We start from the raw sequence: 21,454 nt of genomic DNA, 5'->3' as shown, positions 1-21,454 counted from the left end.
TGGAGTGTCAGAGGACAAGTTGGGACATGCCTATCTCGGCTTTCAGTGGCTTAACAGTCGAGTGAGTATAAGAGAAATTGTGGAGAGCTGGGCATTTTGAATTACAAGATACCACTTCTTTTTATGTCTTATATATATGTGTGTGTGTGTGTGTGTGTGTGTGTGTGTGTGTGTGTGTGTGTGTGTGTGTGTGTGTGTGTGTGTGTATATATATATATATCTCTGGTTTTGGGCTGCCAGTACTTACTGGGTACTCCAGAGACCAGTCTGAGGGGTCTGAGGACTCTGAATGCCCTCAGAGCCTTGACATCGAAGCCCGCTGCTTTCCCGCCGATAGGAGTGGCCCCGTCCACCTTGGTGGCCTGTTCCAGGATCGCACTGAACAACCTGCCAGACACAAAGCATCAACTTCAGTCACCCTCATCACCAGAGCAAAAGCTCATTTCACCACAGACGACAAGAAACACTATAAAAAGAGTTTTGTCAGCAGATTTGAAGATTCATCGTTTCTCTCTGTTTTATAGATTTAGAAACAGAGCGTTTCAACCTTTCACACAAACACAATGAGCAACTTCAATTTGTAATGCTGCCTTTTTGGGAAAAGGTATCAACATTTTGCTGGACTTTCTGACACTTTACAGATGAAACTGAAAACTAATCAACAGATGAACTGACAAAATTGCTTCTGTTTTCATCGATAACTCAAAATCACATTGTGTTAATCTGAACAACAACAACACCGTGTATTCAGAGTTCAAATCCAAGTTAGGACCAACATTTTTGAACGATAAGGGAATGAGGAAAACATCTTTCAAAATCACTTGTGTTATTTAATTGGATGAAATAAAGCACGAAGAAGCATAATTACTTCGCTCTTCGATGCAACAATAGAAAGTGTTTGATCCATTGGCCTCTGTGTTTCACTGAAAAGAAAATAATAAGGCACTTGACTTTAATGATTCGGCAGTTGACTCAGTAGAACGCTGTGCATTTGAGACGTGATGGGTGGAGTCATTAAAATATGTTAACGTGTGTAATCTTTTTTTAATATAATTTTTACTTTCAAATGCAGGTCACAGACTTAAGGTACAAAAATACAGTTTTGTTATATTTTTTATAACAAGAACCAAACAGAACCTCATAACTACCCATAATGCCCTGATCCTCTATTCTGTATAAATAATTCAAAAATTAAATGAAAATTGAATCTAAAACAAGTGACAACCATAAGTCAAAACCATAACTCAGACAAATCCAACTGAAGTAGAATATAGAAATAAAGATAAAACATAAACTCCATTAAATTAAGCTGCTGAAATTAGAGTTCACTTATTTAACTATTATTACTGTAGCTGCTCACTCTGTAGTAAATCAGTATGATATTGTGTTTGAGACCGCAAAATTTGCTCCATTCTGGAGGAGGGTGTCTGCTGCCGGGGGACGGACCCAGATGAACAAGTTCGGAGATAACCACCACAACAGTCTTACCTGTTCACAGGGAGACGTCTCGAGCTGGTAATCCCTCAAACGAAGCAAGCAAAGGTCTCCAGTGTGTATAAAACTTTTCTGATAACCCTCTAAGTGAGAAGTTGATTTTCTCCAGCTTCATGTAACCAAACTTTAATTAAAGGAGGTTGGGAAGATTTCCAGAGCAAGAGAATTCTCTTATACGTGCAATGAGAGAGGTAAATGCTATAATGTTATTTTGAACGGTCGTGATACAGAGGTTGTCTGGAGGTTTACCAAAAACTGCAATATGTGGGGATGGAATTAGGTTCACGTATAATAACCCTGAAATGATTTTAAAAAAACTGCTGCCAGAAATCAGACAGCTTGGGGCACGCCAAAAACATGGGTGTAAGGTTGCATGGAGTCTGTTGACATCTATTACACTTATCAATAAATTTGTCTGGAAAAAGTTTAGAGTTTTTCTTTACTGTAGTGTAGATGGTGGATTACTTTGAACTGAAGTAATGACAGTCTGGCACAACTGGATGAAGAGTTAACTGCCCCCAGAGCTCTCTCCCAGAGGTCCTCAGAGAAAACAAGCTGGAGTTCTGATTCCAAGCTCGTCTTAATCCTAAGTAAATCGGTGTCCTCAGTTGGTGAGAACAGATTGTAAAGGTAGGTAATGTGGCCCTTTTTAAAAGATTTAGTCTTGAGAGCCAGGCCTAGCCCAGTGGATGTTGGTGCATGAGGGAATGATGCGGTGTGCTTTTTTGCAAAGTCTCGAAGTTGAAAGTAACAAAAAAGTCTGACTTACATAAATTAAATATGGAGGTTAATTGGTTAAACTCTCAAATACACCATCAATGTACAAGTCTCCCAAATTGCGAAGCCCCTTGCTGTTTAGTCTTAAACACTGTAGGTCTATTTTTGCGGGGATAAATAAGTGGTTACTGCAAATGGGGAAAAGCTAAGGGGAGAGTGAGCCGTCCAAAGTGACGTCTTATTTGTGCCCAAATTTTCAAAGTCTCAATTACTACAGGGTTAGAGGTAAAGCTCAATGGGGAAAAGGGTAGAGTGCTACAGGTCAGGGCCGGTAGTGAAGAAGAGCAGGAAGTTGACTCACTACGGCACCAGCCGGGTTGGTGGGAAAGAAACCAGGATATTATTTTGTGCACACTGGCAGCCCAATAACATCTGATTAGGTTAGGAAGTCTAAGCCCCCCAGTTGGTTTGTCCCTGCATAGAAGTGCACGGTTTGCCCTGGGTCTTTTACTGGCCCAGATGAATGAGGATATTACGTCATTTAAAGTAGAAAAAAAAGCTTCTGGTAGAAAGATGGGAAGGCACTGAACAACATACAAGTATCTTGGCAACACATTCATTTTTATAATTTGCATCCTACCCACTAGGGATAATGGCAAGTAATTCCATTGTTGCAAATCAGACTTGACTGTTGTTGTTAATGCGGTGATATTTTGTTCACACATTGTTCTTAGGGATCGACAAATATTAATGCCTAGGTATTTAAATCAATTTTTAGCTATATTAAAAGGTACAGGGTATAGCAGATGACAGCAGGTCAAAGGCTAATTGGTTAACTGGGAAGTATTCACTTTTTGTAATGTTTAATTTATATCCAGATAACTGACTAAAAGAGTCTAATAACTTTAGAATGTGTAGGATGCTTGTCAGTGGGTCACTCACGTAGAGGAGCAAATCATCTGCATATAGCGACACTTTATGTTTAATGCCAAATCTTTCCGTCCCCCCGAAATGCTTTTCCATCTTTAGTGTGACAGAGAGTGGTTCAACTGCCAATGCAAATAATAATGGGGACAGCGGACATCCCTGATGTGTTCCCCGAAACAGTGAGAATGGAGAGCAGCGCTGATTATTTGTGCACATGGAGGCAACGGGGGAGGAATAGGGTAACCTGACCCATGAAATAAAGTCAGAATTAAATCCACAACGTCTCAAGGAGAAAAAAGATAGGTCCACTCCACCCGATCAAATGCCTTCTCTGCATCGAGTGAAATGATGGCCTCTGGAACGTTTGAAGAAGACTGGGAGAGAATGACATTGAGTAATCTTCTAATATTAGAGTATGAATGTCTTCCTCTTATGAATCCTGTCTGGTCATCTGAAACTATCAGAGGCATGACTAATTCCAGTCAATGAGCAAGAACCTTTGTTAGTATTTTGACGTCTACAGGGAGGAGTGACACTGGCCGATAAGAACTGCACTTCAGTGGATCCTTTCCCTTTTTTAAAATTAAAGAAATGGAAGCTTGCATGAGTGTAGGAGGGGTGCCTTGTTTAAATGAATAATTGAACATTTCAAGTAGCAATGGTGCTAACTGATCTGAAAACCTTTTGTAAAATTCAATGGGGTATCTATCTGGACGTGGGGATTTGCCACTGTTCATGGATTGTATCGCTTCTCTATTTTCTTGGAGAGTGAGAGGAGAATCTAGTCTAAAGTTATGCACAGGAGAAACTTTAGGTAGAACCAACTTGTCAAAAAAGTCAGCTAGCTGTTTATCATCTACGAGGGATTCTGAGGTACATAGTTGAGAGAAAAAGGACCTAAAAGTGTCATTTATTTTGTCAAGGTCGCCGTTCGCTTCGTTTTTCCTTCTGTTAGTTTTGGTTTTGTTTCGGTCTTTTCTGCGCTCTGCACTTGCAAGCTTTTTGGTAACGGGAGAAGTGCCAGGTCATTCGTCCACTTTTTCTCACCAATTTGTGGCTTTGGGACTTTTTTCCTTCGTTCAGCGATCGCCGTGTGCCCGGGCCTTTAGGTGGCACCTTGTAGCTTTGCACATAAAAGGAGAACATACAGACCTCGCTACCTGTGTGGTCTTTACATTTGATCAGTTCTGCCCAATATTGAACCCTTCCTCCAAACCACTTGAGTAACACAGTTGTGTCCTTTCAAGTTCACCTAAGGTTGGCAGGTGATCGTACTAACGTATTGTCAAGACACGTTTTGTATAATATCAATGTGCTGATAAATACTTGGGACATAGATGAATTCTGTGCCTTATTTTCCCCAGGTTTTATTAGGAATTTTTCGTGAGTACAACTTGATCTATAAGAAGTTCCTGGAATTAATGGAATGAATCACTTTTGGCTGCTCCCCTTTTGCTTGAGATCAACACAGTGGCTCTTGTAAGTTTATTTGGCACAAATTTTACACCAGATGTCCTTCTTGATCCAGCGCCAGAAGCACTAGGAGAAAGAAGCTAAAATGCACGCTTTGATGGTGGGAGAAAACTGCAATACTACGAGGAAAGGTACGCAGACATGGGAAAAACATGGAGACTGTACATGAAAGGGGACTGGCCATTGGTGGGTTTGAACCCAGGACGTTCTTACTGTCAGAAACCAAACCACTGATCCACCAAGCTGTTGACAGAAAAGCTTGACTGTGTGTGTCCAGCGGTGCTCCTCACACTCCCTCACTCATTAGAAATCACCACACAACGCCATTTTCCAGCTCAAAGGCCAGCCAGTGAGGCGTTAGTCACGGGGAATTATCAATTAGCACAAATGAAATGGCCACTTGAAAAGAGCTCTTAAAACACATCACCCTTTCTCTCCCTCCCTTGTTCTTTATCACTTTGTCACTCCAGAGAAAATAGGCTCTTCAAACAGTATGAAACACACATCAACAACCCGCCTGCGTGTTGAACAGCGCGTGCTCGTGTGTTACCGTGTCAACTGACAATTAGAGCCTTTGAGTGTAACGCTGCACAATAACGTGTGCACGTCCACAGCTAAAGGAAATACATGGCGAGAACATTCATAGCACTTGAAATGAGGTGGGCATCTTTTGGAATATTTTAATATTAGTGCAAATAATTAAGAAAATACCCACAAAAATCATGTCGGAAAAGTCCAAATTATAAAAAAATTAAAGCAAAAGTCTAAATCTTGTCTGTTTTAGTCATGATTATGAGATCAAAATAAAATTAAAATTTTGACTTCCCAAGTAATAACAGGGGAATCAGTCAAAACCGTACCTTCTAAACCACAATTATCACATAAAAACAAAGTAGAACACAGCAAACACAAAAACAACTTCATTCAGGTTTCCCTCATCATAATTATTACATAAATATTCAAAAAATGTGACTAATAATTATGAAATAAAAAAGTCAGAAATCTCACTTTCTAATTCATAAATATGAGATTTAAACAAAACAAAAAACTTTACATTTCTTGAGTCATATAAGATGAACAGTCAAAATTGGACTTCCTAAACCATAAGAGAGGCAGGGAGGAAAACAAAAAAAACAACAACTAAATTTAGATTTCCCACGTCATAATTATTACATAAATATTCAAAAAAATGTGACTAATAATTCCAAAATAAAAAGTCAGAAATCTCACGTTCTAATTCATAAATATGAGATTTAAACAAAACAAAAAACTTTACATTTCTTGAGTCATATAAGATGAACAGTCAAAATTGGACTTCCTAAACCATAAGAGAGAGAGAGAGAGAGAAAAACTAAATTTAGATTTCCCACGTCATATTATTACATAAATATTCAAAAAAATGTGACTAATAATTCCGAAATAAAGAGTCAGAAATTTCACTTTCTAATTAATGAATATGAGATTTAAACAAAACAAAAAACTTTATATTTCTTGAGTCATATAAGATGAACAGTCAAAATTGGACTTCCTAAACCATAAGAGAGAGAAAAAACCCCTAACTAAATTTAGATTTCCCAAGTCATAATTATAACATAAACTGTCATAAATGTGGCTTTCTAAGTCAAAATTATGAGACATAAGCAGAATCAAAATTTTGATTTCCAAAATCATAAGATCAACATAATCAGTAAAAATACAACTTAGTTATAATTATGATTAAAATAAAAAAGAAGAGAAAAAAAAGCCCCTTTCTAAATAATTATGAGATAAATTTGATTTATTGAGCAGTGTTGCCACAGTTACTTTGAAAAGTTACTTTATTCGTTACTTTATACAATTACATTAAACAGTTACTTTATATTGTTACTTCATTAGCAGCTGCGGTCAACTTGTCGGCGGCTGATGAATGTAACTAATAAAGTAATTAGTAACCTAACTTGGTTATTCTTAAGATTGAGTACTCAGAAAAGTAACTATTAATTACTTTGTTGATTAGTTACTTCATTTTTTGATCCAAAGATCTGACTGCATTTATTTCAATGCAGGTCTACTTTAAGATTGAGTACTCAGAAAAGTAACTATTAGTTACTTTGTTGATTAGTTACTTCGCTCATTACTCAATCTTAAAGTAGACCTGCATTGAAATAAATGCAGTCAGATCTTTGGACCAAAAAATGACTTATATTTACACATAAGATCCTTCTGAATGTAGTAAAGTAAATCTGCAAGCCCAGATCTGTCATTCAACGGAGAAATCTTCATTTAAAAATGAGAAATCTACAGCTAAAATTTAGCCCTCCGCAAAACTGTCAGCAGATCCGGGACGCTGTCGAGACGTCAGGGAGAAGACCGTATCCCAGCATGCATTCAATCAATCAATCGATTTTTTTATATAGCGCCAAATCATAACAAACAGTTGCCCCAAGGCGCTTTATATTGCAAGGCAAGGCCATACAATAATTATGTAAAACCCCAACGGTCAAAAGGACCCCCTGTGAGCAAGCACTTGGCTACAGTGGGAAGGAAAAACTCCCTTTTAACAGGAAGAAACCTCCAGCAGAACCAGGCTCAGGGAGGGGCAGTCTTCTGCTGGGACTGGTTGGGGCTGAGGGAGAGAACCAGGAAAAAGACATGCTGTGGAGGGGAGCAGAGATCGATCACTAATGATTAAATGCAGAGTGGTGCATACAGAGCAAAAAGAGAAAGAAACAGTGCATCATGGGAATCCCCCAGCAGTCTACGTCTATACCAGCATAACTAAGGGATGGTTCAGGGTCACCTGATCCAGCCCTAACTATAAGCTTTAGCAAAAAGGAAAGTTTTAAGCCTAATCTTAAAAGTAGAGAGGGTGTCTGTCTCCCTGATCTGAATTGGGAGCTGGTTCCACAGGAGAGGAGCCTGAAAGCTGAAGGCTCTGCCTCCCATTCTACTCTTACAAACCCTAGGAACTACAAGTAAGCCTGCAGTCTGAGAGCGAAGCGCTCTATTGGGGTGATATGGTACTACGAGGTCCCTAAGATAAGATGGGACCTGATTATTCAAAACCTTATAAGTAAGAAGAAGAATTTTAAATTCTATTCTAGAATTAACAGGAAGCCAATGAAGAGAGGCCAATATGGGTGAGATATGCTCTCTCCTTCTAGTCCCCGTCAGTACTCTAGCTGCAGCATTTTGAATTAACTGAAGGCTTTTTAGGGAACTTTTAGGACAACCTGATAATAATGAATTACAATAGTCCAGCCTAGAGGAAATAAATGCATGAATTAGTTTTCAGCATCACTCTGAGACAAAACCTTTCTGATTTTAGAGATATTGCGTAAATGCAAAAAAGCAGTCCTACATATTTGTTTAATATGCGCTTTGAATGACATATCCTGATCAAAAATGACTCCAAGATTTCTCACAGTATTACTAGAGGTCAGGGTAATGCCATCCAGAGTAAGGATCTGGTTAAACACCATGTTTCTAAGATTTGTGGGGCCAAGTACAATAACTTCAGTTTTATCTGAGTTTAAAAGCAGGAAATTAGAGGTCATCCATGTCTTTATGTCTGTAAGACAATCCTGCAGTTTAGCTAATTGGTGTGTGTCCTCTGGCTTCATGGATAGATAAAGCTGGGTATCATCTGCGTAACAATGAAAATTTAAGCAATACCGTCTAATAATACTGCCTAAGGGAAGCATGTATAAAGTGAATAAAATTGGTCCTAGCACAGAACCTTGTGGAACTCCATAATTAACTTTAGTCTGTGAAGAAGATTCCCCATTTACATGAACAAATTGTAATCTATTAGACAAATATGATTCAAACCACCGCAGCGCAGTGCCTTTAATACCTATGGCATGCTCTAATCTCTGTAATAAAATTTTATGGTCAACTGTATCAAAAGCAGCACTGAGGTCTAACAGAACAAGCACAGAGATGAGTCCACTGTCTGAGGCCATAAGAAGATCATTTGTAACCTTCACTAATGCTGTTTCTGTACTATGATGAATTCTAAAACCTGACTGAAACTCTTCAAATAGACCATTCCTCTGCAGATGATCAGTTAGCTGTTTTACAACTACCCTTTCAAGAATTTTTGAGAGAAAAGGAAGGTTGGAGATTGGCCTATAATTAGCTAAGATAGCTGGGTCAAGTGATGGCTTTTTAAGTAATGGTTTAATTACTGCCACCTTAAAAGCCTGTGGTACATAGCCAACTAACAAAGATTGATTGATCATATTTAAGATCGAAGCATTAAATAATGGTAGGGCTTCCTTGAGCAGCCTGGTAGGAATGGGGTCTAATAAACATGTTGATGGTTTGGATGAAGTAACTAATGAAAATAACTCAGACAGAACAATCGGAGAGAAAGAGTCTAACCAAATACCGGCATCACTGAAAGCAGCATGAAGTCATTACTAGTTAAAGTTAATGGAATACTCAGCTCAATAGAGCTCTGACTCTTTGTCAGCCTGGCTACAGTGCTGAAAAGAAACCTGGGGTTGTTCTTATTTTCTTCAATTAGTGATGAGTAGAAAGATGTCCTAGCTTTACGGAGGGCTTTTTTATAGAGCAACAGACTCTTTTTCCAGGCTAAGTGAAGATCTAAATTAGTGAGACGCCATTTCCTCTCCAACTTACGGGTTATCTGCTTTAAGCTACGAGTTTGTGAGTTATACCACGGAGTCAGGCACTTCTGATTTAAAGCTCTCTTTTTTAGAGGAGCTACAGCATCCAAAGTTGTCTTCAATGAGGATGTAAAACTATTGACGAGATACTCTATCTCACTTACAGAGTTTAGGTAGCTACTCTGCACTGTGTTGGTATATGGCATTAGAGAACATAAAGAAGGAATCATATCCTTAAACCTAGTTACAGCGCTTTCTGAAAGACTTCTAGTGTAATGAAACTTATTCCCCACTGCTGGGTAGTCCATCAGAGTAAATGTAAATGTTATTAAGAAATGATCAGACAGAAGGGAGTTTTCAGGGAATACTGTTAAGTCTTCTATTTCCATACCATAAGTCAGAACAAGATCTAAGATATGATTAAAGTGGTGGGTGGACTCATTTACTTTTTGAGCAAAGCCAATAGAGTCTAATAATAGATTAAATGCAGTGTTGAGGCTGTCATTCTCAGCATCTGTGTGGATGTTAAAATCGCCCACTATAATTATCTTATCTGAGCTAAGCACTAAGTCAGACAAAAGGTCTGAAAATTCACAGAGAAACTCACAGTAACGACCAGGTGGACGATAGATAATAACAAATATAACTGGTTTTTGGGACTTCCAATTTGGATGGACAAGACTAAGAGTCAAGCTTTCAAATGAATTAAAGCTCTGTCTGGGTTTTTGATTAATTAATAAGCTGGAATGGAAGATTGCTGCTAATCCTCCGCCCCGGCCCGTGCTACGAGCATTCTGACAGTTAGTGTGACTCGGGGGTGTTGACTCATTTAAACTAACATATTCATCCTGCTGTAACCAGGTTTCTGTAAGGCAGAATAAATCAATATGTTGATCAATTATTATATCATTTACCAACAGGGACTTAGAAGAGAGAGACCTAATGTTTAATAGACCACATTTAACTGTTTTAGTCTGTGGTGCAGTTGAAGGTGCTATATTATTTTTTCTTTTTGAATTTTATGCTTAAATAGATTTTTGCTGGTTATTGGTGGTCTGGGAGCAGGCACCGTCTCTACGGGGATGGGGTAATGAGGGGATGGCAGGGGGAGAGAAGCTGCAGAGAGGTGTGTAAGACTACAACTCTGCTTCCTGGTCCCAACCCTGGATAGTCACGGTTTGGAGGATTTAAGAAAATTGGCCAGATTTCTAGAAATGAGAGCTGCTCCATGCATTGCAGGCACCAACTGTAATTTGTGGATTTACGTCAGTTTGCATGTGCACCTTTTTATTGTCTTATACGGAAGGATCTACTTTTTTAAAACTTCATATTGTCTTGTGGTATGCTTGGTGAGTACACATTTCTTTTATTTGTGCTTGAAAATTAATTTTGGGGACTTTTTCATATGCCTGTTTGATTGAGTGGTGTTGCATTGAAAATCTACTGTCTTTTGCCTCCGCTGTTACCGTCGCGGGGTACGGAGACGAGACCCGCAAAGAATTCAGGTCATTAAAAAGATATAAACCTCTCTCAGCGGCCATGGAGCTCTGCGGCTCCGATTACCGAGATGTGCGGCGCTGCGGATTTTGCCGCAAGAAGTCTGTCCTTGCGAGCAACAGGTGTCACCGGGCGCTCCGCATCAAAAACGGCGAGCGTAGTCTCTGGACTTGTGCCAAGTTGGCTGCACCTCCATTCAGTAGACAGAGCCGTGTTTGCGGCTGCACAGGAGACACAGGGGTGTGAGTGGCCCGCGGCGGAATTTAACGAGCACATACACTTGGTAAGCACATCGGACGGTGGCAGTGAGAGCGAGGCGTCGGGGAAGAACGGCGCCTGCTGTCGATGTCGCCGCTGATCTGAGCATGCAGAGCTGTATCTCGCATTCATTGCAGCTTACATTTGGATGTTGAAACCAGGATGTGTATAACAGTAACATTACTAACAGATAAAATCTATTTTAATGCGGGATCGGACTGAAGGCGCGTCATCTTCTCCCCGACGTCATGGAAATGATCCGGATGTACAAACTGTTTTCACGGAGGGCTAAATTTTAGCTGCAAATTTGTCATTTTTAAATGAAGATTTCTCCGCTGAATTACAAATTTGGGCTTACAGATTTACTTTACTGCATTCATAAGGGTCTACTTTAAGCACAACCAAGTTAGATTACTAGTTACCTTAGTTACATTCAGCAGCTGCATTCAGCTTTTAAGTAACTGTATAAAGTAACTGTTTAAAGTAATTGTGGCAACGCTGTTCTTGAGTCATAATTATGAGTTAAAATTTAAAATGTTGAGATACTAACTTAAAATATGATTTTTTTTAAAGAAAACAAAGCTGTACCCATGTTTTCAAAGTGATTTGAAAAGTCACACCTTGTGACAGAAGCCAAAATGTTGAAAAATTCTTTAAAAACAGTTCTAGAGCCTTGTGGTGGATGAGTTACAGTGATACTCGGGGAAGCTCATGGAATGAACCCCGTCATTAGAGAAGCACACACTGTCCTGTTCTCACCACCGTCATACCCCCTAATTTGAAATCAGTGGGGTACCACATTGACTGCTGGGTAAGCAGGAGGGGAGTTCCGAGTGCCAGTCCCAGCCGGGTTCTTTAACCAGAAACTTGATGCATCAAAAGATTATCAGCATTCATTAACAGCCTTCAATCCATTTTTGCATTTTTTGCACACAGCCCCCACAAAAAACCTACAATACCGCCGCAAAACACAGAATTCAACTTTAAATGTGTTGTTTTGTCTGCAGGTTTCAATTTGTTCCACCATCATTTGGACTTGAGTTATCGAGTAGAATGGGGTGGAGAAAAAAGTGATGACACAGGATTAAAACAAGCACAAAGATGAGAGAAATGACACAATGAAGTGATGAAGGAAGTGATGAACACGTGCACTGGTGTTCGCTCACCAAGCCTGCACTAACACAGTCTTACTTCTGTGTCAGCGAGAGCGCCGGCTCCAGTACCTGTCTGTACATGCACGCATGAGCGCACGTGTGCATGTATGTGTGTGTGTGTGTGCCTCCAAGGATGCTCAACACACAGCACAAGCTCTTTCACCCATATGGTGAACATTCCAGAGGGAGTGAACTCTGTCACGTCTCATCTATAGACACACACACACACACACACACACACACACACACATACAGAACCGGGGGCAAGCTGGCAGTTGCAGTCACATGCACAAAGACGAGCAGACACTCGTGCACTCACGTGCGTGAGTAAAATGCTGTAACACATCTCTGTGCGTGCAGACCATGCGCGATGATCCTCTAACTTCAAAAACACAGACGTCCCCAAATTGCTTCCAAATTGTTTAGACAGACGTCCCCAAATTGATTCCTTTGACAATCTACAAATTGGAATGATCTGTGTTATATTCAGTATTTCTCTGAGAATTTTATTCTGGCTTGAAAAAAACCCCCTCAAATTGCGTGTTCCACAAAAATGTGAGGGAATACACTGTATTTGAGTGTAAGCATGGCGTATATATTTATTGTCAGATTTTTTTTTTTTTAACTCTGTATTGTCTGGGAGACTGAGAGTAATGGAATTTCAATTCTCAATGCATCCGTGTATGCATTGAGAACTGACAAATAAAGTTGACTTGACTTGACAGTCATCACTGACATCACCTGGATTAAACCAGTAAACAGTTTAACTCCAGGCACCATGTCAGAACCAAACAAAATGAGACTGGGTCAAAAGTGGCCCAGGGGCTACAAATTACCACGCCTGATTCAGGCTCGAAACAGACTTAACAATCCGCTGCCATGCGGGTCACATTAAACAATTTTCTTCCCATGACGTTTTGCCTTCAGCAACACAGCTGTCTGGTATGAAATCACCATTACTGAGGAGTTTCAAAGACACTTTATACTGCGCAAATATTGAGGGAGAATTTCTTGGAAAAAAAAAGGCTGCCTGTACTACTAAAATACTGAACTCACATGCTGGAATGCCCAAGGGATTCCATGTGTAAATATGTCCAAACGGGGTGGGCAGATGCATGAGAGCATGGTCAATATTACAACCCCAATTCCAATGAAGTTGGGAAGCTGTAAGTAGGTCCCTTCGGCTGCTTCCTTGTTTTTGAACTCGGGGTCGCCACAGCAAATCCAAGGTGGATCTGCATGTTGAACTAGCACAGGTTTTTACGCCGGATGCCCTTCCTGACGCAACTCCACATTACATGGAGAAATGTGGCAGGGGTGGGATTTGAACCCGGAACCTTCTGCACTGAAACCAAGCGCATTAACCACTTGGCCACCACCCCTGTCGAAGTTGAGAAGCTGTGCAAAATGTAAATAAAACAGAATACAATGATTTGCAAATCCTCTTCAACCTATATTCAATTGAATACACCACAAAGACAAGATATTTAATGTTCAAACTGATAAACTTTACTGTTTTTGTGCAAATATTTGCTCATTTTGAAATGGATGCCTGCAACACGGTGCAAAAAAGCTGGGACAGTGGCAACAAAAGACCGGGAAAGTTGATGAATGCTCAAAGAACACCTGTTTGGAACATTCCACAGGTGAACATGTTAATTGGAAACAGGTGAGTGTCATGATTGGGTATAAAAGGAGCATCCCCAAAAGGCTCAGCTGTTCACAAGCAAAGATGGGGTGAGGATCACCGCTTTATGAACAACTGCGTGAAAAAATAGTCCAAAAATTTAAGAACAATGTTTCTCAACATTCAATTGCAAGGAATTTAAGGATTCCATCATCTACAGTCCATAATATAATCAGAAGATTCAAAGAATCTGGAGAACTTTCGACACGTAAGCGGCAAGGCCAAAAACCAACACTGAATGCCCGTGACCTTCGATCCCTCAGGCGGCACTACATTAAAATGTGCATTAAAGTTAAAATGGAGCTAGACATTCCTCACATGCACTTGTCCCATGTACTTTAGACTGTGCGCAACAGATTGTCAATATAGGGCCCAATATTTGTCAAGTACCATCTGCTTATATCAACCAGAAGGGGGTGTGACAATGTAAGAAAACAACTTTTTCAGCGATAACTATGAAACGGTTTCGCCACCTCTGTTTTAATCAGCGTGAAAGCAACAAAAGACTAAAAGACAGTCCCACATTGTCCATCATCTGGACTCAAACAAGGAATTTCACAACTTTCCATGATACACATTAGGTCATTATGGCACAAGGCTGAACTTGACCTTCTGACCCCACTTTGACAGGGCTCGAAGGTCAACACGGCATTGTTACACAGCAAACTGCAGGCCACACAATTAAATCCCATCTGAAGCATTGAGAGAAAGAAAGAGACAGACAGTAAGAGAGAGAGGCAGACAGAGAGGCTAGATAACCGCGTAAAGGTTGTGTTTATGCCAGCGGCACTGGCACCATGATGCCAGCTGATGGTGTGTTTGTGTGTCCTGCCAAGCACATTCAGTTAGTGATAACTAGTGTGAGTGAACGCTCCACTGGCAATGAACAAGGCTCAACGCGTGAGTGAATTCGCACGCACGTGTGTGTGTGTGCATTTGCAGAGGCTTCCTTCAGGATGGGGGTTTCCCTTTTCCCTCACATACAAACATGGTCAATTAGACCATTTGTATGCCATTAACGTAACTGTCAGGTCTGCTGGCTATCGTGACAGTACCCCCCCCCCCCCAAAAAAACAACTCTGCAATACACACAGCTCCTGGTGCACACGTCCATGCACACATGTGCACAGGGTTTAACAGATGGGATGTTGCTGAGTTGCAGATAAAGAAAAACAGAGCAGATCTTTGCTATCAGCATCGAACCAACTAATCACTTTGGGCTTCAGCAATCCACACCAGAACAAAGTTTGCCCAGATTCAAAACCTGATTCACAATCATAGAAAAATGACAGCAATTCTTGTTTTTGTTTGTTTGTTTAATGTCACAACATTCTAAAGATCTGCAGATCTAAGAACTGCACACTTGTTTTTCTGAACTCTACTGAGGGTTTTCACTGATCAATGTCATAGGTCAAGGTCAGCTCAGGTCTGAGAGCATCAGCGCATCCACCTTGCGTCCTGTATGGCAACCACCCACGCAGGCACACAGGGCTGCCGAAAAGGGGAGAATAAAGAGAAGGATTCTAGGGGCCCATGACTGACAATTATGATACTGACAAAATAATATGACACTCAGTTATAAACTTAATCACACATCAATTTTATTTACAATATATTGGTAACATTAAGTATGTTTGTTTTGGCAACATGTCTCAATGCTCCCCCCTCTTCCCGTTATTTATGTGAAATGTTTCACTCCACCTCCTCCGTCAGACTGCTACAGAAAGTTTTCACAGACGAGTGGAGAATGAGAGGCAAGACAGCTCAGAGAGAAAAAAAAATAATTAATTAAATAAAATTAAAAGCTTAGACGGGAGAAAGAAGTGAAGGGTTGACAGTGTATCACCCAGTTCTTTCATAAGAAAGGTGGGTCTGTGATGGAAAATTCTGGAATGCTAGCCTGTTGTCTGTTCCTAACTTTGTGCATAAGCTAGCTCACTTTTCTCCCTGTGTTAGCTCATATTTCTGAAGAAAACTCTGGATTTATACATTTCACTGTTGTTTTAGATAAATAATCAATGCAGACAAATGTTTAGCAAGCTGTTCTGCTTAAAAAATGACTCTGCACAGATACGTCGGCAGCAGCAGCACATCTGTCAGTCCAAATCATGTTTTTCTTTTCACAAATATGGGAATAATAGTCAGAAATATCTTTAAAATGCCTAGTTTTATGTAAAACGGTATCAAAATTTTCCCCTAGCCTAGCAGCCAGCTACGGGGAGCCCAGTAAGACTTCTTTTCATGGTGCCTAAAATCCCTAGCGACGCCGATGCAGACACACTACCCGATCTCCACGGTTGGACGTTACCTCACGTCATCAGTCCACCTCCCATGAGTCTCCGTAAGTAAGTCATTAAGGACCTGACAGCATATAGCATGTGGAAAACAACAGCTACAAATATAACAAAGAAATGATCCTTATTCTACATGACAAATATATATTAATATTTTAATACAGCCGCCAATTCATGTTCCATGAAAACAGACCCTGGGAAGATGCATTTAAATATCGTCACCTCAAACCCACATTTTAATAATAATATTAATAATCGTAATAAGTACATTTTTAGTCAGGATATCCTCACTCGCCACAGCATCCAGACACAAGAAATGAAAACGTCTATTTACACCAGGGGGACTTAAGTGAATAAAATCAAGATCAGATTTTTTCGTGCAGGCAGCTGCTTTTTAGGGCTATTTCAATTTGATAAATGTTCAATAAATTCTATTTTCAGTTATAAGGTGTGCATTCATCTTATGTTGCACATACCTGCAGGCAGCTGATTAAATTTCATTTTGCACTTCATGCAAAAGCCTCATATACTTCCTGCTGTTTCCATTTCCATCCAAATTAAGGAATGTAAAGTATTGGATTGGAAATATGCTTAACAGAAACACATGTATTTTGAATTAAATTCAATACTAGAAAAAACATTTTACGCTCACATGAGGTTGTTTTTCAGGAGATTTAAAAAAGCCATATTCCACAAAACTAAAAAGAAAGTCACATGACATTCTGAACTACATGGTGTAGTATGTGTGAACAGAGAGATTTTATGAGCGATAATGTTACAGTAATACGAGGTCTGTCCATAAAGTATCGTACCTTTTTATTTTATTTTTTCAAAACTATATGGATTTGATCCATATGTTTTCACGTCAGACAAGCTTGAACCCTTGTGCGCATGCGTGAGTTTTTCCACGCCTGTCGGTGACGTCATTCGCCTGTGAGCACGCCTTGTGGAAGGAGTGGTCCCGCCCCCTCGTCAGATTTTCATTGTCTGGAAATGGCGGAATGTTTTGGGGGTTTTTTCCCATCAGAATTTTTTCAGAAGCTGTTAGAGACTGGCACCTGGAAACCATTCGAAAAATTTATCTGGCTTTCGGTGAAAATTTTACGGGCTTCACAGAGAATAAGGTCTGTTAGTACAGCTTTAAGGACCCCTTTAAGGACGCTCGGCGCATCGCGTTCCAAGCTGCGACGATGCGGCACAAGCCACCGGACCATTTCTAAACGGAAGGCTCCCTGGATACGAGACCGTCGTGTGTTCTTTCTCTGGTTATCACAAGAGCTGGACATCAGCCATTTTCTGGCAGATTTCACTTTTAACAAGAGATTTTGTCGTGGAAAGCCGCGCGGAGGCTTTGTGCGTCACGACCGATTCGCTTTGGAAGCGAGACAAAGGAACACCTCCGTTTCGGCGTGTCAGAGGACAAGCTTGGACATGCCTATCTCGGCATGTCCAGCTCTTGTGATAACCAGAGAAAGAGCACACAACGGTCTCGTAACCACAGAGCCATCCGTTTAGAAATGGTCCGGTGGCTTGTGCCGCGTCGTCGCAGCTCGGAGCGCGGTGTGCCGAGCGTCCTTAAAGGGGTCCTTAAAGCTGTACTAACAGACCTTATTCTCTGTGAAGCCCGTAAAATTTTCACCGAAAGCCAGATAAATTTTTTGAATGGTTTCCAGGTGCCAGTCTCTAACAGCTTCTGAAAAAATTCTGATGGAAAAAAACCCCAAATCATTCCGCCATTTCCAGACAATGAAACGCCGACGACGGGGCGGGACCACTCCTTCCACAAGGTGTGCTCACAGGCGAATGATGTCACCGACAGGTGTGGAAAAACTCATGCATGCGCACGAGGGGTCCAAGCTTGTCTGACGTGAAAACATATGAATCAAATCCATATAGTTTAAAAAAAAAAAGGTACGATACTTTATGGACAGACCTCGTAGTGGATTTGATAAAACAATGAAATGGCAAAATTAAGCAGGATTTAGACTTCTGTCACCATGACTATTGGAATTACAGTTCTCACAAGGCATGTCAAAGCAGCTCAGTGGAGGGCAGTGTTTGCCGATGGTCCACTGACTTACTATTGGATGTAGTTCAACTTCTGCCATTAAAGGCCTTGGTAGTACACTCCACAGAGCAGTAGCATAGCTTGGTGGAGCAGATCATCCACTCAACGTTTACGACATCATGTGACAAGGCCTATATAAACTCAATGTCACTCTGCGATTGTGTCACTTGCTACTGGTGCATCATCGAGACATGTCTGACATATTCAGTGCCTGGCACCATTCCGCTAATCAACAAAGCTAACTTTTTCATTAGCAGATTAGCTTTTCAGCTACCTTTGAAAACCATCGGCGGACCAATTAGCTTCCGCTAAATATAGTTACACTCATTTCCCATAATGCCTTTTTGGTGTGTGTGTCAGTTTAACGTTCAGAATTAGTGCATTACTTTAAAAGATATGTGTGATATTTTCACTTTGTAAAAATGACAGAGTTGCCATTAATGTTGATAAACTGCCTGGAATTAGTTTTGTTTATAAATGAAACCATGAGTGAAAAGTGCCTTGCTTTTCATGTCTCCTGCCAAATGTCTGAGTGTGGAAAGTAAATAACACTTCCTTACAGCAGCGGGCCGGGTACATATAGACAGAAGTTCTGGCTTGTTGTTTGTTTTGGATTTGTGATCACCTTTGATTTTACTCAGAAGCTTCGGCGGTGCTTAAACTTGAAACTGGCTTATCAGTTGCCGACAGCGTACTGAGTCAATACTAAAAGTTAGACGTTAGCTGTAACTTCCACTAAATTTTTTATCAGTTTAGCGTTATAAAATTAAACTTTCAGTTAGTGGATTAGAGGTTATCTAAGATAAGTTTTTGGTTAGCTGTGCTCACCAAGGGACATATTCTATCACATCTCTTCATATTTCTTCATGGTCAAGGGATCCAGAGGAGATGGTGCATCCAGTCAAGCCTCTGATGTTGGCCAGTAGAGGCTGAGGGAAACAAATGGGGCAGTAACGTCTACTAGTGGAGGTGACGTAGTGGTAGCGGAGCTCAACTTCTACTGGCATTTTAGCATGAGCACCGAAGAATTTAAGCATGTTGAAATGGATTTTGGGACCACAACAAACATCTGCGTTGCATGACCGACGTCAACTTAACTCCCGCGGAGTCAACAGTAAGCAACTTTTCACTCTGTCGCAAACACCGAGTGTGAATGGGTCATAAACCTAACTCCTAACCTTAACCATAACCCCTAACATGGCTGTGCTACGTATATGCGAATATGCGAGTAGAATTTTGTATTATTATTATAGCTACATATCCCTAGTGATCCCACCAAATCTCAGAAGCTAAGCAGTGCGGGATCTGGTTAGTACTTGATGGGAGACCTCTTCAGTTTCAGTTTATTGCCATTTCTTCTTCTTCTTTGTCTTGCTGCTGATCCCGTTAGGGGTGGCCACAGCAGATCAATCGTTTCCATCTCACCCTGTCCTCTGTATCTTCCTCTGTCACACCAACTACCTGCATGTCCTCTCTCAGCACATCCATGAACCTCCTCTTTGGCCTCCCTCTTCTCCTCCTGCCTGGTGGCTCCATCCTCAGCATCCTTCTCCCTATATACCCTGGGTCCCTCCTCTGCACATGTCCAAACCATCTCAATCTTGCCTCTCTGACTTTGTCTCCAAACAGTCCCACCTGGGCTGTCCCTCTGATATGTTCATTCCTAATCTTGTCCATTCTTGTCACTCCCAAAGAGAATCTTAACATCTTCAGGTCTGCCACCTCCAGCTCTGCATCCTGCCTTTTTGTTAGTGCCACCGTCTCTAAATCATACAACATAGCTGGTCTCACTACTGTTTTGTAAACTTTCCCCTTCACTCTTGCTGATATTCTTCGGTTACAAATCACTACTGCCACCTTTCTCCACCCACTCCACCCTGTCTGCACTCTCTTCTTCACCTTTTTACCACACTCTCCATTACTTTGAACAGTTGACCCCAAATATTTAAACTCATCTACTTTCACCACTTCTACTCCTTGTAACTGCACTATTCCACTGGGCTCCCTCCCATTCACACACATGTACTCAGTCTTGCTTCTACTGACTTTCATTCCCCTTCTCTCCAAAGCATATCTCCACTTCTCCAGACTAGACTCAACTTGCTCTCTACTCTCACTACAGATCACAATGTCATCTGCAAACATCATAGTCCATGGGGACTCCTGTCTGATCTCATCCGTCCATTACCTCTGCAAACAAGAAAGGACTCAGAGCTGATCCTTGGTGTAATCCCACCTCCACCTTGAATGAGTCTGTCATTCCGACTGCGCATCTCACTGCTGTCACACTATTCTTGTACATGTCCTGCACTACCCTAACATACTTCTCTGCCACTCCAGACTTCCTCATACAATACCACAACTCTACTCTTGGCACCCTATCATAAGCTTTTTTCTAAGTCCACAAACACACAATGTAACTCTTTCTGTCCTTCTCAGTACTTCTCCAACAGTATTCTCAGAGCAAACATTGCATCTGTAGTGCTATTTCTCGGCATGAAACCATATTGCTGCTCACAGATCTTCACCTGTTTTCTAAGCCTAGCTTCTACTACTCTTTCCCATAACTTCATGCTGTGGCTGATCAGCTTTATGCCTCTGTAGTTACTGCAGCTCTGCACATCACCCTTGTTCTTGAAAATGGGAACCAGCACACTTCGTCTCCACTCCTCAGGCATCCTCTTTCCAAGATTTTATTAAACAATCTGGTTAGAAACTCTACTGCCATCTCTCCTAGACATTTCCATGCCTCCAATGGAATGTCATCTGGACCAACTGCCTTTCCACTCTTCATCCTCTTCATAGCAGCCCTCACTTCTTCCTTGCTAATCTCTTGTACTTTCTGATTTACTCTCACCACATCATCCAGCCTTTTCTCTTTCTCATTTTCTTTATTCATCAGCTCTTCAAAATATTCCCTCCACCTTCTCAGCACACACTCCTCACTTGTCAGCACATTACCATGTGCATCTTTTACCACCCTAACCTGCTGCACATCCTTTCCAGCTTTGTCCCTTTGGCTGGCCAATCGGTACAAGTCCTTTTCTCCTTCCTTACTATTCAACTTCTTGTACAGCTCGCAATATGCCTTTTCCTTTGCTTTTGCCACTTCTCTTTTCTCCTTACGCCGCATCTCCTTGTACTCCTGTCTACTTTCTTCATCTCTCCGACTATCCCAAACGTTTTCACCACCCTCTTTCTCCTTATGCTTTCCTGGACCTCTTCATTCCACCACCAAGTCTCCTTATCTTCCTTCCACTGTCCAGATGTCA

At 40.9% G+C, this 21,454-nt stretch overlaps 1 protein-coding gene across 1 annotated transcript in view; it reads right to left on the bottom strand.

The window, feature by feature from the left end:
- The window catches only part of cacna1c (calcium channel, voltage-dependent, L type, alpha 1C subunit), a 531,481-nt gene that overhangs the window by 214,940 nt on the left and 295,087 nt on the right, over window positions 1–21,454 (bottom strand). The window contains exon 6 of the mRNA XM_034163903.1: window positions 248–387. Within this exon, the coding sequence (XP_034019794.1) occupies window positions 248–387 (140 nt within the window). The remainder of the gene's footprint in view (window positions 1–247; window positions 388–21,454) is intronic.

Source organism: Thalassophryne amazonica, chromosome 22, assembly GCF_902500255.1.
Source record: "Thalassophryne amazonica chromosome 22, fThaAma1.1, whole genome shotgun sequence".
In the NCBI taxonomy this organism is placed as follows: Eukaryota; Metazoa; Chordata; class Actinopteri; order Batrachoidiformes; family Batrachoididae; genus Thalassophryne; species Thalassophryne amazonica.
Note: the sequence above shows the minus strand (reverse complement) of the source record. Positions and strands in the feature narration are given on the sequence as shown.